General features: G+C 37.9%; 1 protein-coding gene across 2 annotated transcripts; it reads right to left on the reverse strand.

Moving 5' to 3' along the window:
• Positions 1 to 288: 288 nt before the first annotated feature.
• TTLL1 (TTL family tubulin polyglutamylase complex subunit L1) lies at positions 289 to 15598 on the reverse strand. Of its 2 annotated transcripts, XM_057370555.1 has the most exons (10): positions 15518 to 15598; positions 12276 to 12392; positions 10874 to 11082; positions 9564 to 9744; positions 8395 to 8529; positions 8128 to 8236; positions 5897 to 6040; positions 4090 to 4176; positions 2754 to 2917; positions 289 to 1222 (listed from the first exon to the last, which is right to left on the reverse strand). In XM_057370555.1, the coding sequence occupies exons 2-10, from the start codon at positions 12386 to 12388 to the stop codon at positions 1093 to 1095; spliced, it is 1272 nt and encodes a 423-aa protein (XP_057226538.1). In that variant the 5' UTR covers positions 12389 to 12392; positions 15518 to 15598; the 3' UTR covers positions 289 to 1092. The 2 variants fall into 2 exon arrangements, with proteins under 2 accessions (XP_057226538.1, XP_057226540.1); XM_057370557.1 differs by lacking the exon at positions 15518 to 15598 and having other exon boundaries at positions 12276 to 12647.
• Positions 15599 to 16651: the final 1053 nt, after the last annotated feature.

Genomic DNA, 16651 nt, shown 5'->3' on the forward strand with positions numbered 1-16651 from the left:
CCATTTATAAATAACCACCTGATAKCTCGTGGAAAGTCAAGTGGAAGCAACAGCCAATCACAGACCCAACTAGTTCATTTAYATGCTATGCTGTTGGAAGACTGAAAAACCCATTTTTATCTTTTGCTCTATATGTTTTGGTACCTAATCATCACAACTGTTGTTACTGTAGCTACTAGAAACTGCTTGCCATGTGCAACAATATTTTTGTTAAAGTGCACCTAAAATATACAAAAATATACAGAGATTTGACTTATATACATACATAAATACACAGAGAGATTCTGGTGCAAATAAAGATTTATCATCAACTTCAAGCAATGAGATTTATCACAGTATSTGGTTGTTCTGTCTGTTTTCCACAGACATGCACTATCTCAAAATAAAAATTAYTGGCTAGTGAAATARTCCAYCAATAYACCATTGAAACAGTACCTCAGACCATCAAACTTCCTACCTTTAAAAGYTAGCAGCTCAGAACACTTAAAGGAAATAAAAACCTTTAACCCCCAGCATATAAAGACTTCCTTTTCAATCTGTTAATACTGGTTACAAATCATTAGCTGCATTAACTGACAATAGCCTCAAGTACATGTACTGCTAGTTTTTTCTATTTGCTCTTCTTTTACTACAAGAATCTGAACCACCATTGTGAAAATATTAATACTTACCACTATCACCGTTTTACAGAATCCACAGCTCATTTATTATAGGCAGGAAGGGATAGGCTACCAGAGGAAATAAATATTATCCAGAACAGCAAGGAGTTACTTTCAGAATGCGTATTTTGAGTTGTCATCTTTATAAAGAAAGTTCTTAAATCATTACTGAGAGAGTATGAGTTTATACTAATTATATAAACATAATTGTATATACATACACAGTCTATATGTGCTGTTTCAGTAACAATCAGGTCAGTGCAAGTCTAGTACAGYTCCTGGGTTTTGAGTGTTTGTTTCACTTTTCAAAGGCTGTATTGTGTTCTTTAGTATTTCCTACATGCAGTGTAGCAAAACATGGCGATCTGCTCTAAACCAGCAAGTTATTCTYGATGTCTTTATACCAAGAGTGCAGCTCTTTTTTTTTCTGTTATCACTTCCAGGTGGTCAGTACAGGCTTTCCAGAATCTCTTGCACGGCTTCCTTTGACCCCAGTGGATTGCCCAGGACGACTCCGCAGGTCACGATCAGGCCCATCACTCTGTGCCATCTCCTCATCRTACCTGGAGATAAGAAAATCCCTTCAGTGCCTTGTCCTGATACACAAACAATGGGTCCTCCAGATTCTAGTTCTGTATTCTATTTTGCTTACTTTCTAGAACTGGAGTTTAAYAAAAGCTGTTCCACATACAGCTTTATGCATGCATAGTATGACATGCAGCTCTGATTCTGTGAAATATGCCACCATGTGATTTTACAATACAGATAATTTGAAATATTTTCAGCCACTGTTTGAAAGAAACAAGTCATCTGGCAGCTTTAGTTAAACTCCTGAGTTTGTGAAATTTCATGCTTGTGAAACTTCCCCTGTACTTCTTCAGGTCGGTGGTTAAGCAGAACACCAGTCTGCTGCCAGTTTAAATAACTCCTGACCTATTGCTTCAAAGAGAGGATTGTTGGCTGCAGTGTTAAAACTCCACTGTTGCATCAGAGAGTGAGAAGGGAAAGAATAAGGTGAACTAAACAGCCATGTGATCAAATAAAATGTGTTTGATGACATGTATTTGGTAACACTTAACCACAGTGATRAGTAGTTCTGTAAATATCTAAATCCATTATAGCATTACATAACCTCAGTTTATACTGACCTTTCAGCTGCTATACAAATTTCTAGCAGAATTTGGCTGTAGACAGGCAATTGTAATTAACAAAACATAATACTATAATATTTTGTAGAACGTTCATAATACATACTTACTAATACTGTTTTATAGATATTCACTGCTACCATGTATATAATATTCTTTAAAACTTAAATCCTAACTCACACCACTCATATTTAACTGCCTTTATTAGTATCTAGAAAGTGTATTTCAAATCAGTATGAACTAGTGGATCAGCTATGTACATGAAGTGCATTCTGACGCACTGAGAATTGCTCCACTAGTGCTAGAGAACCTATCCAAAAATTTTCTCAAAAACTTTGAGAAACTGTATTTAATAAGGTATTAAAATCAGTGTTCTTCTGCACAAGACCAATCAAACCTAGATAAATCTTGCAGACACTCCAATATAAAAATCTCAGTTTCCTTCACTTATAATACAGATAAAAGAATTTTAAAAATATCTGACAACTTTATTATTTATTTATTATTACATTCATTAATTACAGGACTCAAGAGGCATTATTTCTATGAACAGAAAGTCTGTATCAAATAACGTTTAAATCAGATTTAACTATTTTAATGGTTTAAGTACCATCTGTATATTACCCTAAATGCAATTGAAGTGTTGCACATGTAGAAGATAAACATTCTTTTTGCCTCTGTCCCTCAATTCTAGCTGCAGCAAGYGCAGAAGGTGCAAATAGGGACTTACCAAACATTCTCTCTGGATACGAGTCAAGGGAATTCTGCTTTAATGAACTCCCACCTCCAGTGTTGCTATTGCAGCTCCAAAGAAATGAAGTGGCACTTTGTGTCCATTTCTCACATCAGAAAAATGTGATGTGAAAAATCTCTTTGGTCTACACTTCAAAAAAAGTGACGTGACAGAAAAACAGTTGCCTTTCTCTAAAACACAGAAAATACTTACAAGACTTCATAATTGCCTAGAACCTCTTTYGGTGGAGATTTATTCCATTTGCAGTCAGGGATTTCCCCATTAGGAACAGCAATATTGAGYGTGTCATTAATAAGATTATACTTCAAGATACGATCATTAGCAGTGCTGGAAGTAAGAGAGGGGGAAGCATTAACCTACAAAAAGAGAAAAACAGCATCAGGTTTTGGAGTGGTGTACAGTTYTCCATAGAGTATGTGTGATGACTGTGTGTATGGGGACATTGACACTTGGTGTCTCAAAGCTCATCTTTCAGTTCCTCAGGCACTGGAAGGAATTCCCCACTGGGCATTTTTCTTTGTACTTAGACAGGAAAGTACCAGTTTAGACACACTGTTAAGCGTCTGCAGTGTCAGGCTGAAGATTTTTGTTGAGATGAGATTCACCAGGGTGAATCAGACAAGGCAGAATTTTTGTTTAATTTTCCATTTACATAGTTACAAACCCCATACATTTGAGCGCTTAAAATTTGCCCAGTTTACATGAACAGCTATTATACACAGAAATGTGTGGTGCTCTTCTAGGTAAACAACTTTCATWTAAATTCTTATCTGAGTTCTCCCCTGTTAAACTGTGAGCTGAAGAGTGCTCTCTATTCAAAGCACTACATTGTACCTTGTTTAAATTAAACATGGGATTCACTTAACATATCTTTGTTCCACATTTATTTTGGAGAAGTGGTATCAGAACAACAAACAGATTTTTATTTATGAAGTTCACTTCTAATTAGATGGAGAAGGAAGAGGGATGGATAAAATTTATAGTGAACATACAGATCTAAAGTTAATACACTAAAGAGAATTTATGTAAAAAATAAAAAAARCCTTCCAAATACCCCAATTATCCTTTGAGTTCCCTTTTTTTGTTTCCTCTCAAMCTATAACACTAAGGCCATGACAGCATTTAAACTTAAATTTGATGTTATGCTCCATCAAGTTATGGAGCATAATAATGCTATGGAGCATCAATGTTATGCCTATTTTCCAGCTACTGATACAGTGTTTAACAGGGTTGCTAACATTCAGACTGCCTCTGAAGTGCAATTCTATGGATGCACTGGATTTAGAAGACAAAGCAGAAAGYCACAAACAAATAGAAACAGCAAACAAATAGGAAAGAAAAGCACATGCTAGCTTGGTCATCACAAACATGTGCTAGCTTGGACCTCTCTTTTCAACGTTTTTCTTAACCCACTTATCCTATAAACAAAAAATAYTGTTTAAAAAGAGGAAAGACTGCATTGAAATCTACTTCATTTYACTCTGGAAAATGAGAAGGAAGTTTTTTTCTGTGTTTTATATAACTTTACCTCAATTAGCCAGGGTTTAAGCTTGTCATCAATGATAATGTCATATCCATAACACTCAAAGCAGTGTTTATCATTATTCATTACAGGCTGGGGAAAAAAAGAGACAGTAATATGTATTAAAATCAACTATTCAGTGAATAACCCAATGACACACTTTCTTTGTCAGAAATCATATGTGACATTATGAATCTTCTACAATACTTTTCAGTGTTGCAACTCAAATATAAGGTGCTTTCTTGCAGATTCAGGATTATCTATTTTTTCCCAAGCTGTATGTAAATATTTCAGGACTTATAATTGCAATGATGCCAAGTTATGTTAATTTCCTGTTATGTTTCCTCTGTGAAAATAAGTGTTTTCATACTTTGCAAATGTAATAACAATATTTAAACCTACACAGATCAGGAGAAAACAGAAAGTTTGAAAAATTACAACTTCACATAATTATGAATTGTTTAAACTTTAGAAAAACAAAACTTATTCAAAGACATTTCTTTTTTTATTGCCACTGTAACTATGCAGAAATCTTAGTTCAAATAATTACAAGATACATTTTAAAATTGCAACCCTGAAGTCGAGAGAGACCAAGGATCAAGTTGCTCTTAGATACACATTCTCTAGAGTAGTAGCTTTCCAGCATCTGTTACACATTTGCAAGTATGCCTGGGCATGGGAACATTTTTCTTCTACCTGAATCTCATTAGATCTTTTRGAGGAAACTTTGTAACAGGTTTGTRAGATGTTTTCCCCTGGATTAACAAAAAAAAGCTTTTCATTTCTGCAGGGACTGAAAGGGGGAAGGAGGAACAGGAATCTCATTATATGTGCCATTATCAGACAGAGAAACAACAAATTCCATGCTCAGTCATTCTCAACACCTTTCCTCTTCTAAGGTTCTGCTAACATTTGATWATGCCCCTTTTCTTCTCCCAGCCATTTTCACATATGATTGCACAGCAGAGGCTGGGTTAAGCCATGCTTCCCCATCTCCCCCTGATCATAGCAYGACCTTGTCCCTCTTTCCTTGTGCTGATTCTGGTGTTCATCTGGTCCTTCAATGACTCAGCTTATTCCCTTGGCAGAACACTAAGGCATCAATAAAGCAAGGTACTAATTGTCAGTTCACAAGTGAGCTGATTCAGCTCTAAACGGTGCCAGGACCAGCCCAGAAGAGATGACAAGACGATGTACTTGGGACCAGGAGAGTCCTTGGCAACAGTGAGCTCTTCAGTTACCCCAGCTGMCCCACAAAGTGATACCTGCCTGCCCTGTGATGGGTTCATGGCATATTACCCAAAAACTAAAAAGTCACTCAAGCAGAGGACTGGCTGCTGCTTTTCTTTTAATAAACAAGAATTCATGATAACTCTGTGACTTGTGTATAAAAGAGGTGAAAGTACATTATGTAACTCTGATGAACTAATAGCTTCAGGTTTCCTTTGATAAATTGTCCTCCAGAGATTTTTTTTTTCTTTGACACATTGGTTATTGCTGGAATGACATCACGCAATTTGGCAGAACTTAATACTATTCAAAAGGACAGTATCAAGTCATATTAAATAGTTCACAAAGTCCTCAAGGAAAGAGATTTATTCACTCCTTCAAATATCCACAGATAGCTCAACCCACTCACCCACCCAAGATTCAGTTCYGTCATCTCAAAGAAATAAAGAGATAACAGAACTACAGAAATCAGCATCAACACCAAAACTGATGTAGGGGTGTTAATGGCAAGCTCACTTCCATGGYTATGGGAAGCCTGCAGCTGGAATGCTATCACTGGCAGTATTCCAGGAACAGTACTCACYGCAACAGCCTTCAGGGACTGAACAATTATCCAGTGGATTTCATCAAATAATTTGTTGGTGACTTCCTTTCCACGGGTGCTCTCCAGATAGAGGCGTAAGTTACTCACTGTCCACTTGCCYCCATGGATATGGTTGTAATCATCCTGAAGAGTTAAAAGAGTTCACTCAGTCTAAGATTTTGAAGTTGTTCAGCAGGTTTTTTTTCATTCCCACAAAAAGTCCCCTTATTCTTAGTATTGCTCTAAAAACAAACCTGGCTAATTTTTCTTGCAGTTTTATGAAGACTTCAGCTTTTAACTGGCCTCTACATAGACAACTGCTTTTATTATAGCTGTAATATGCTTGTATCACACAGTGCAAATCAAGTAATTAATCTTTCTTAAAAGAAAAAAACGAGTACTTGGACAATTGTTTTGTTTGTGTTATACATGCAGTGAATAATGGCTTAGAACAGTATTTTCCAACACGTCATCATAATTTGTATAAATTATTGATAGCTCAAATTTGGTACASTTTTAGAAGACTAAAACTGTACAGCCTAAATGCCTCCAAATTTACAGGCATATTTAAAACAGAACAACAAATAGGATGGATAGAATAGCTTTACATTAACTTCCCTTATGCCTTTCTGCAAAACTGAACAGGTATCAGTGGTTTACAATTTATAAAAAGCATTTCAAATATTCTAGTAATAATTCCACATTTTTAGGCTGTTACTGCTGTATCCATTTCTGTTGTCCTTTATTCTAAGTGACCTCACAACCACATTCACTTCTTTTATTTGGGAAAAATCTTGAAGGCTGTTCTTTAACTGGTAGAGAAGACGTGCATGATAACAAGACAGGCAGGGTACCGTGTGCCTCACATCTTCACTTGTTCTGGCAACAGCACCAGGATTTTTTCTCTACATTGTATGTGACCTGCTTTMACCATAGGTAATTCTCAGTGCTGTGTCATAATGTGTGTAGAGCACTTCACATATCAGCACTTGAGCAATCAAACGTTTGTAGCAGAGAAAAATGCCATATTTGAACACTTACCCTGGTTCATAACTACTAACATTATCATTCACATTCTTGTTACAGCAATATGCAGATAAAGCAGTTCTGCTATGCTGCACATGTTATGGAACAGTAGCAGGGAAGGCACATTAAGCAAGGCTGCAGTTTAAGATATATTGCATATATATATATGGAGTGGAGGTGTATATTCATATGAATACAATCAGTGTGTATGTCCATATATATTTATTTTCCATACCATTAAGATAAAATGGCATTAGGAAGTGCAATTTATGGCATTAGGAAATGCAACAATAGAATTTTAATCACTGTACCAGAGGCATGATTTGTAGRTCAGAGACATCTGTTAAAAACACCAAAGGGACAGTCATTTTCAAGTGCCTTTCCTGAAGGAACAAGGCTTGGGCAGTGACAKCTTAGGCTCACCTGTCCCTGTCACCCCTGCCCCACTAACCTTCTCTCCCCACTGCTGAATTTCAGCCTACTTTGACATAAGGAAGTGCTGTCACTCATATTTCCACATGAGTATCACTGGCAAATTACAGGACAGAACTGTTCTGCAGGCAGAGTTCCATTTTTGTCCATGCAAGAGGAAGCCACCAGATGGCCAGGCAGCACTTATTTATCTCAAGTTTGCAACTGCACAYTCCCTTTCTTTTCCACAGCAGGAAGGCAGGGGCAGGAGGTTGGGGGAACATTGGAAGAAGTTGGGAAGTCCTGTGATGAATAACAGGCTGGAAAAAAGAAATTGAATTAACTGCATGTCAGAAAAAAGAGACGGAAGGGGAGATGAGGAAGGATATATTAAGCTACTATTACAAAGTACATATCCACATGATCCAAGCTCATTAATTTAACTGCTCAATTCCTAAGTGAGCTTATTGGGGAAATAAGCTTTCAAACTCATTATTTCAAAACCCTCTTTCAAATGAGTGTTGATGAGTGTTGAAGAATCCCGCTGCTCTCAGCTACTGTGAGTCAATACTGAAGATATCACACTCTACTAGTGGCAGCTCATAACCTTGCCACTTTTGATCTGTGGTTTTCTAAAATTTCTAAATTCTAAAATTTATTTAYTTGTAAGTGTAAGTTGAAGTTATTTTAATTGCGAGATGATGAAAAATATGACAAAACCTTTTTATTACGAGTTTTTGAGACAATTTAAGAAAATTGCTACAAAAGAGCATCTAAGAGGTCAGTATGCTTACCCCATGTTTCTGAATTGCAACATTTGTAAGATGCACAAACATGTTATCCAATTCACTTGTACTTGGTGTATATTTGACTGTGCAAAACCGGCAAAATCCAAGTTTATACCTTAAATGCAAAAAAACCCAGAATTAAAATGAGTTAAATCCCTATAAAAAAGAGGGAATCCTAGGATGTACAGGTTAGAGTTTGTGCAACATGCATAACATTATTTTGACTACATCAGACATTCCCTCAAAACAAAATACAAATACATGCAATCTTACATGTAACATCTCAGTGGACGATAGGTAGACACCAAAACATACAGACGTAGATCAAATTTCTTTCCACCAATCAGTAAGGGATTGTTGATGTAGAGTGAAATCACATAGGCTTCTTTGGAAGACTGAGACACAAACCTGAAAAACAMAAATCATGTCTCGCAATATGACAAATGCAATCTCTGAGGTCTTTTTCTTCTTTAGAAGTGTTCTGTAAATTTTGAATTGATTGAAATCTTACATCTCTTAGACAAAGTATAAAGTTGTGGTGGTTAATAATACATGCTTGGCATCAGGCATTAATACCAAAAAAAAAGTTGAAAATACTGTATAGATGACAAAGACGAATTAACCATTTGAACTCACACAGTAGATTAGCAGGCCATTCAGAATGCAGCTCTACAAGCCAACCTTTTTTCCTTGAAGAGGATTTAGAGCTTGACAAGGTTCAGACAAGCAAAAAAAAAAGTATGTAGTGCATTACCTTCATTATTCAAGGTCTTGTACTAGTGGAATATTTGCATTTGTGCTTGGTGTGCAATTGCAAACCACTGTGAAAAGTTAATGTAACTTTCAGATTGTGACATKCTTTAGCTTCCAAGTCAAATGGGGGAAAAATACTCAAGTGATATTCAGCCAGTCACTTAATCACAGGGAAAAACTCAACATTAGTTGTGTGATCAAAACTTCTACTCAGAGAAAAACAGACTGCTAATCTGTTTCATTCATTCAGAAGAAGATCATCCATATCACATGCAATATTTTGTGGTCCAAAAGGAAAATGCATTTATTTCATATAAATGTATTCTTCCTTTCCACTAATTTAAAAAGTAATTTAATATATATTAAACAATTACTGAAAATACTGAGGGGAAGATTTTTCCTGTTATTTAATRCTGTGAAGCAGAACAATTTGTTTCTGTGCAAGTTTTTCCCCARCAACACTGAGAGCATTTTTATAAAGAATAATAATTGAACAGTTCTGTGTACCTCTTCACACCAAAAAAAGTCATATTATAACCTACTGAAGAAGGAAGCCAGATAATGCAAACCTAACTATAACATGATAAATAATAATGGTATATTTTTCCAATGCATCAGACAATTAGCATATTGATGTAGTTCACSTAATTGCAGAACGTACAATAAAGGGTTAGGTTTTAAGAACTTACGAAGATGTTTTGCTGTCTCGAGACCATTTCTTAATTTGGGAGAGTTTATTGATTAAAAATATTCCTTTTCCTTGAGCTTTGCCACAAGGTTTCATAATCCAAGTGCTGGAGGGATTCTTTCTGAATTCTTCAACAAAGAGATTATAATCGGCAGGAAGCATAAAAGTCACAGGAACAAAATCTGAGTTAAGGGGGAAAAAGAAAAGGTCCACAATTAAAGACACTGTATCTGATAAACATTGACACATACAAACCAAAAAAATAAGTTCTGTATTTTCAGTTTTCCAGTCTGGCATGATCTACCTTCATTAAGACTGATGTTGCTTTTTTTCTCATTTGAATTCTGTTTTTCACTTAAACAATTGCAAAATGTTGCATGATACTAACTTCAGATTAATAGATTCTAATTAATGTGAATAGATTTTCTTTTTCCATTTATATGCAGTGAAATTAGAGTATTGCATACCACTCCAACTTAACAATCACAATTTTTCTCAATTTCCTTGTCAGCTTTCACCAGTCCTTATACTCTGTGCAGGCAAAATTCCCCTTTGGATGTGTTATTTTTATTTCCAGGGAACTTCCATTATTCTTATTTCGAACTCTTATTATTCTTTACTCCTACACTAAGTATTTCTACAACTACTGAAAGCTAAAAAARAGCTTTTTTTGCTTTTTGCTATTAGATTATCTTCCCTTCCATCCTTACAGAACTGCTTTCTTACACAGATGAAGTGTTTTCATTGCAGTTTTCCAAGGTATAATTCAACTCCACATAAGCCCATTTTGTTTCACTTCGATGCTTTCTGACCCCCACCCCATTTCTACTTTCCTCATTCCTGATATATTCTTGGTTTAGTTTTGCAGGTTGGTTGTTTGTTTTGTTGGGGTTTTTTTTCATTTTCCCACAAATTTCTCCTCTGAAGTGTTTGTTCATTCAGTCCTGTCCCGAGGCTATCTGCAAAACTTTATTTTAGTTTTTGATCCAGTGCAAGATTTTCAGATATTGGTTTTTCACATCTGAAAAATTCATATCTGAATTTAAAAAAAAAGTGCAACCCTCTCTCATCCAAAATACCACAGCCCTTTGGTTTCAACACTAATTGCAAACTAGCTTAAACCCACAAAGTAATTTTTAAGAAACCCCAAATGAATCAAACACAACAGTGGAACAGAGCATTTCACGGCAGCCACTTCAATGTCATAACACTCCAGAGGTACAGTATTTCATGCACAAAAAAGTTGGTTCAATTCCAGGTTATTGACCACCTAAGGAAAAAAGGTGTATGCTCAGAGTAAGAGCAACATACCCAAATAAATATATTTTCCATTTTCATCCTTTTCTGCAAGAGGACTTCCTTCTTTCTCAAGTTCTTTTCTGTATCGCTTGATATTCTTTACCATCAAATCTTTTCTGGTCAGTTCATAGTGGTTTGGGAAGTGATTGACAATCTGGTCATCAGAGAGGCGGTAACCAGTTTCCACACTGAAAACATTTCTGATTGTTTGGACACTCATCCTGAAACCAAAGACAGACACCAAACAATTTCTCTCAAGAAACACACTTCAGAAGGACAAATTAGAAATCTTTCCACTCCAATTTCTTCATCTTTTCTCTCTCTCATTTCTCTTTATATTTAATATTTTGCTGCAGTGACAATCCAACATATCCTGAACTTCTATTAACAAAGCAAATGAAATCCTCCTGAAGATTTGATCAGTCCCTCTACTACTACTGAAATTGGTGCAGGAAGTGAGGACAGGAAGAGGACAAATTGGTCCTACTGGACTCTGGCTGTTGATAGTCAGGTCAATACCCAGCAGGGCCTAAAAATTACTGAAGTCCACCCAAAAGCTACAGAATCATCTTTCTAAATCTGTTACTCCACACTCTAGAAACTCACTTTCCTCTTCAAAAAAGCCACAAACCCAACCTCCTACTGCTACCTTGCAATTTGGATTATAATGGAATTCAAACATGACCTGACCTGAAAACTAGTTAAGAGATCTTGCTAAAAACACCTGTGATGTTTAGTTATATAACAGATGAAAGTCCTGCAGTGACAGAGTCATCAAATCAGTTATCAACATTTTTCACAGAAGATAAGAGAAGGGACATAAATGTAAAGAATTTTCTGTATTACATGTCTCATTGTAAAAACTTAAGAAATTTCCTGAGTGCCAGCAGTCTGCTACATTATCATTTCAGGAAGAAAAAAAAAAAGCAACAAACCCAAAACAATACAAGCAGTCACACAGCAATTTCCATGAGTGTTTCCCCACTCTCCCAACTGCATTCCAAGCATATGAGCAGATTACCAGATTCCTGCCCATTTAAATAAGTGTTTCACAAAGGATACATTTGGCAGCACAAACTGCCATTCCGTTGTATTTGAAAGGAACATCACTAATTGTTTGATTTATTTAAAGAGTACTGTTTCTGCCAGTGAATAGATTACTGCATTCTAGGACAGCATTTCATGGCCTTATGTAAGACAAATACCAAAGATGCTAGATTATTTACCCTTCTCCTTTCACCACAATCTTAATCTAATTTCACATTCAGTATTGAAATGTTGAATAATTACCCTGAATATAAATCATTATCATGGAAGAGAAGCAAAGTATGTTCATTACAGAAGTCTGGACTCTGGTAAGAGGACAAGCCTCCATAATATTGATAAAATAAATTGGTAATTGTAGTGTACTTACCAATAAAAATTCCAGTCTTCATTTTCTGCCACCTGAATCCATCCTCTTTTTTCAAAGTTGTTTATTAGAACAGATTTTTCTATGTCAGTTACCCACTTTACTTTTCCTGCCATTATCCTAAAGCAGAATCAACCWATCAATAAAGGAAAATTTAAAGATGTGAAGTTGAAAACAAGGGAGATACAGGAAAGGTAAAGCAGAAGAAAAGTGGCACATAAAAATACTTTCACATAAGTATATTAATTTAAAAATCAAGGGAAATAACATCTAAACACACACTGAAACCCTGCAATTCTTAGCTGGACAACTGCACACAAGGACACTGGTTACAGTGACTTTTCACACACCCCAGCCAACCCACCCTTTATAAATAGGCACACAACAAATGTCTTCCCTTAAATAAACTGACAAAAACGCCTATTGTATACTGGGTAATCTTTAAAAACCAAGCATGGAGCATGGACATTTCATGGTTTTTAACTTAGGAACACAACTTTTTGCTTTRTTTTGAAGTAGGAATGTTCATATGGATCTCTTGGAGACTGTAGAAAAAAAAAAAAAAAACGAAACATGATTCCAAGAGCTCTCTATCAAGAATCAAGATTTGCAGTAACCCAAGGAAGGGAACTACAGTAAGCTTACTGACCTTGCAACTGATATCATCAAACCCTTACAGGAGGATTTCCCCAAACCTCAGGTTGTTAGAAGAGTGCTTACAAACTGCACTTCAGYTCCTGACACCAGATGTCACTTTCTACATTAGATGTCTCACTTGCYCAGGTCAGCCTTTTTTTAGGGTTACTCAACCATTTCAGCTGGAASGAACCTCAGCAAGTCCAGCAGGGTTGGTTATGAGATTTGGTCAATTCGCTCAGAGCTTTATCCATCTATGTTTTGAAAAGCCCCAAAGATGGAGATAGCACAGCTTCTCCGCGCATCCCATCTCACAACCTGACTGACCTAATGGGGGGGATTCCCCCTATATTTTTATTAACGTTATTATTTTCCCTACATTTGAAATTACTACTCATATTACTCTCCCAAGAACAGAACTCACCACAAAAGGAGTAGAAGAGAGCTCRTTTATCACATACACATGTAACACCATCTGCTGCCCCTTCTAMATACAATTTTCCATGGAAAAGTTAATGAAAACATAAAATCACCTTTACTAAATGTAGTGCTGTAATTAATGAATGTAGTTAATGCAGTTTCTCTTATTAACATATGGGACTGGAATTCAAAGGGTTTTCATTTTCCAAGACTAGATATGGAGATGTACATCTGTCACCAAGCTCAGGCCCCTATMGTTTCTTTCTTGCCAAATCCCGCAAGGCAGAAACGTTTACTATTACACTTCATTTTAAAAAAGTTTAAGACACACTTATTTYCATTCATGTTGGTAAGCCAATCTGRAATCAAGCTTAAATAGACAGATAGAAAAGAGTATATGAAGGCTCAGAGTCTGCCTGCATGTGTGTGCTTTAATACAACACCCAGTTCCACAAGGTCATGACCTTTCTCTGGGCCTTCCAGATATTACCAGAAAAAGAGTAAATAAAACAATTAATTTATTTGTATTGGAGTTTGTATGATTCACCAATGACTCACTAATACCACACACCACCTTGTTGTGGTTTAAAAGGTCAGGGATTAGTCTGTTTGCAATYCAACTGTCCCTTCAACAGGAAATATTTTAAAGGCTACAGTATTAGTATTAGTATTAATCAACCAAAACATAAACTTTTCAAAAGGCTTTAAAACAAGGTTCTTTACATCTCCAAGCTACCCCATGAGGTTCACCAAAATTCAGCCCCAACACTGTACCCAYTTCTCTGGTACCTGACTCCTTGATTAAATCACACACATGAAGATGAGTTAAAACTAAACAAAAGCTRAACACTGAAAATAGGTTCTACCAGAAATCAAAAGAAAAATTACAAGAGTGTATTTCTTTTCYTGTTTTGGGAACTTGAGGCCTTACAGATCCCTCCTGCTACAGACAGRTTAAAAGGATAGCAATACAAGAGCAGACTGAAAATTCCTCCTTGGTTTCTCCAGACATTTTGATCATCTCAAATGATGTTTAAGTGGCCTGTAAACAAAATCTCCCAATTTTGTATAAATTGATTACTGAAACCCACAAACACTAAGTTGTAACAAAATCTTTCTTATTTTCAGTATAAGAAATCATTTTCTTATAATATAATTTTCTACAATATAATTTTCTACCGGAATCCTCTAATCCGCAAATAGGTATTCTAGATAACCTGGTGAGACTGCACAAGATAACTATACATTCAAACTTCTCTTCTGGTCAGCTGAGATCCTAGCTTCAGGAAACATCAAAGAATAGCTGCATAACACAGCCCTAGCCCGCATATTTGCAGTAAGTCAGACCCTTCACAGAACACCAGAGCTCCTACTCAAGAGACAGTACGTATGTGACAGAAGCATAGCAGGCCTGCCACTTCTCCCAAACACTGCCTTTCAAGCTCAGACTGCTCTCAGGAGCAGCAAGGAAATGCAACGAAGCCTGGCAGCAGCCTAACCCAAGGGGAGGCCACTTGCACTGGCAAAAAATCATGAACTAAGATCCAAACCAGCCTGGCTGGCATCACYGCCACTACAAGATGCCAGTGGTGCTCATGCAGACTTTTCACACCGCAAAACACACCTGAAGCCATGCCTACAGCACCTGACCCAACGAGCTCTATTTCCYTCTAACAGTACAAAATGTAACAGTGCCTTATTATTAATACATCATTAAATTTACTACTAGAAAATCCAGTTCGGCTGACGTACGTGCGCCATAGGAGGAGGCCGGGAGGGCCTGCAGCAAGATTCCCAAAGTGTTAGGGGTGGAAAAAAAGCTTAAGACTGAAACGGACACATGGCTGTGTGTGCTTGGGATGGGGGGCGTTGGAAGAGGTGGAAGGATGTGTATGTGAGTGTAGGGGTTGTGTGTGGGGGAGGGAAGGAGTGGGGGAGCGTGTGTATGTGTGTATGGGGTGTGTATGGGGTGTGTGTGGAGTGTGTATGGAGTGTCTATGGAGTGTGCATGTGTGTGTGTGTGGTGTTTTATGTCAGGAGGGTGTATATGGGGGATGTGTATGTGGGATAGCTATGGGTGTGCAGGAAGGGGATGGGATTGGGGATATGTGTAGAGGGGCCATGGGTGTATAGAGGGGGTGTCGGGAGGATTACGGCCACCCACCACCCGCCCCGCGCCCTGCGCTCACCTGCCGGCGGGAGCRCAGCCGCCGCTCCCCTCAGGCCCGGCCGTCCCCGCCCGCCGCCGCCATGGCCCCGCCCGTTCCGGTCACCGCCCCGGGGCGGGGCTGAGGGGCCGCCGCCGGCCATGTTGTCTGCTGGGCGGGCCGCGGGTGTGGCCGGGGAGCCTGGCGGGGCCCGGGGCGGTGCTCTTCGGAGGGACAGGAATGTGCTGCAGTTCTGACGGGAAAGCCCCCGAAACCCGCCCACCACCTCAGCCTTGTCCCTGCTATCTGGAGACGTTTTGATCTTGCGCCTCTGCGGCCTGGGCATGCCCCATTTCAGGAAACAAGTTCCTAACAAACTTCAGTTCGTGAGTAAATGGGGGTTTGTGGAAGGCCATCGCGTGACAAAACCTTCCTGGATGTTCTTAGAGTGTAAAACCCCGAGGGACACTCAGATGCCAAAGCTCAAGTCCGGGTTTGAGCTCGTCAGGTGTTAAAATGTTCATGGCCATACAGCTGTAGGAATAGCTGCTTTTATTCAGTTCAAAGGAAGCATGCACATTTTCACCCAAAAATTTAATCACAGAATCCCAAACTGGTTTGGGTTGGAGGGGACCTTAAAGCCCATTCAGTCCCACCCTTTGCCATGGGCAGGGACACCTGCCACTGTTCCAGGTTGCTCCAAGCTCTGTCCAGCCTGGCCGTGGATACTTCTAAGGATGAGAGAGGCACAGCTCTGGGCAACCTGTGCCGATGACAACAACATGGTCAACAACTATAATTCATAGTGAAAGCTGGGTAAGAAAAATAGTACGTAAGAAGTTACAGCGTTAACTCCTGTGCAGAGAAGCCAGACTTACACATGCAAAATTCTTTCCAAAAAGAGGTGTTAAGACACCTGCCATATATTAAGATCATTTTGTGACAGGCTCAGTACAAAACAATAAGGTATTACATAGTGGACACCAGAAACCTGACGAATCTTWGAGGGAAACTTTGTAAGATAAATTCTATGTAATACTTGATTTGTCTCTGTAWGACAAATTACTCAGTAAAAATAGATACACTAAGACACAATGAAATAAACACCTTGTAGTGTGTTGGAGTAGGGCAATTAACTCTGATACTATATCAGATCTATATTTCCTAAGAGCCTTA

The sequence above is a fragment of the Malurus melanocephalus genome, unplaced genomic scaffold (assembly GCF_030028575.1).
Source record: "Malurus melanocephalus ecotype Western Australia unplaced genomic scaffold, MMel_1.1 scaffold_128, whole genome shotgun sequence".
NCBI classification, from domain to species: Eukaryota; Metazoa; Chordata; class Aves; order Passeriformes; family Maluridae; genus Malurus; species Malurus melanocephalus.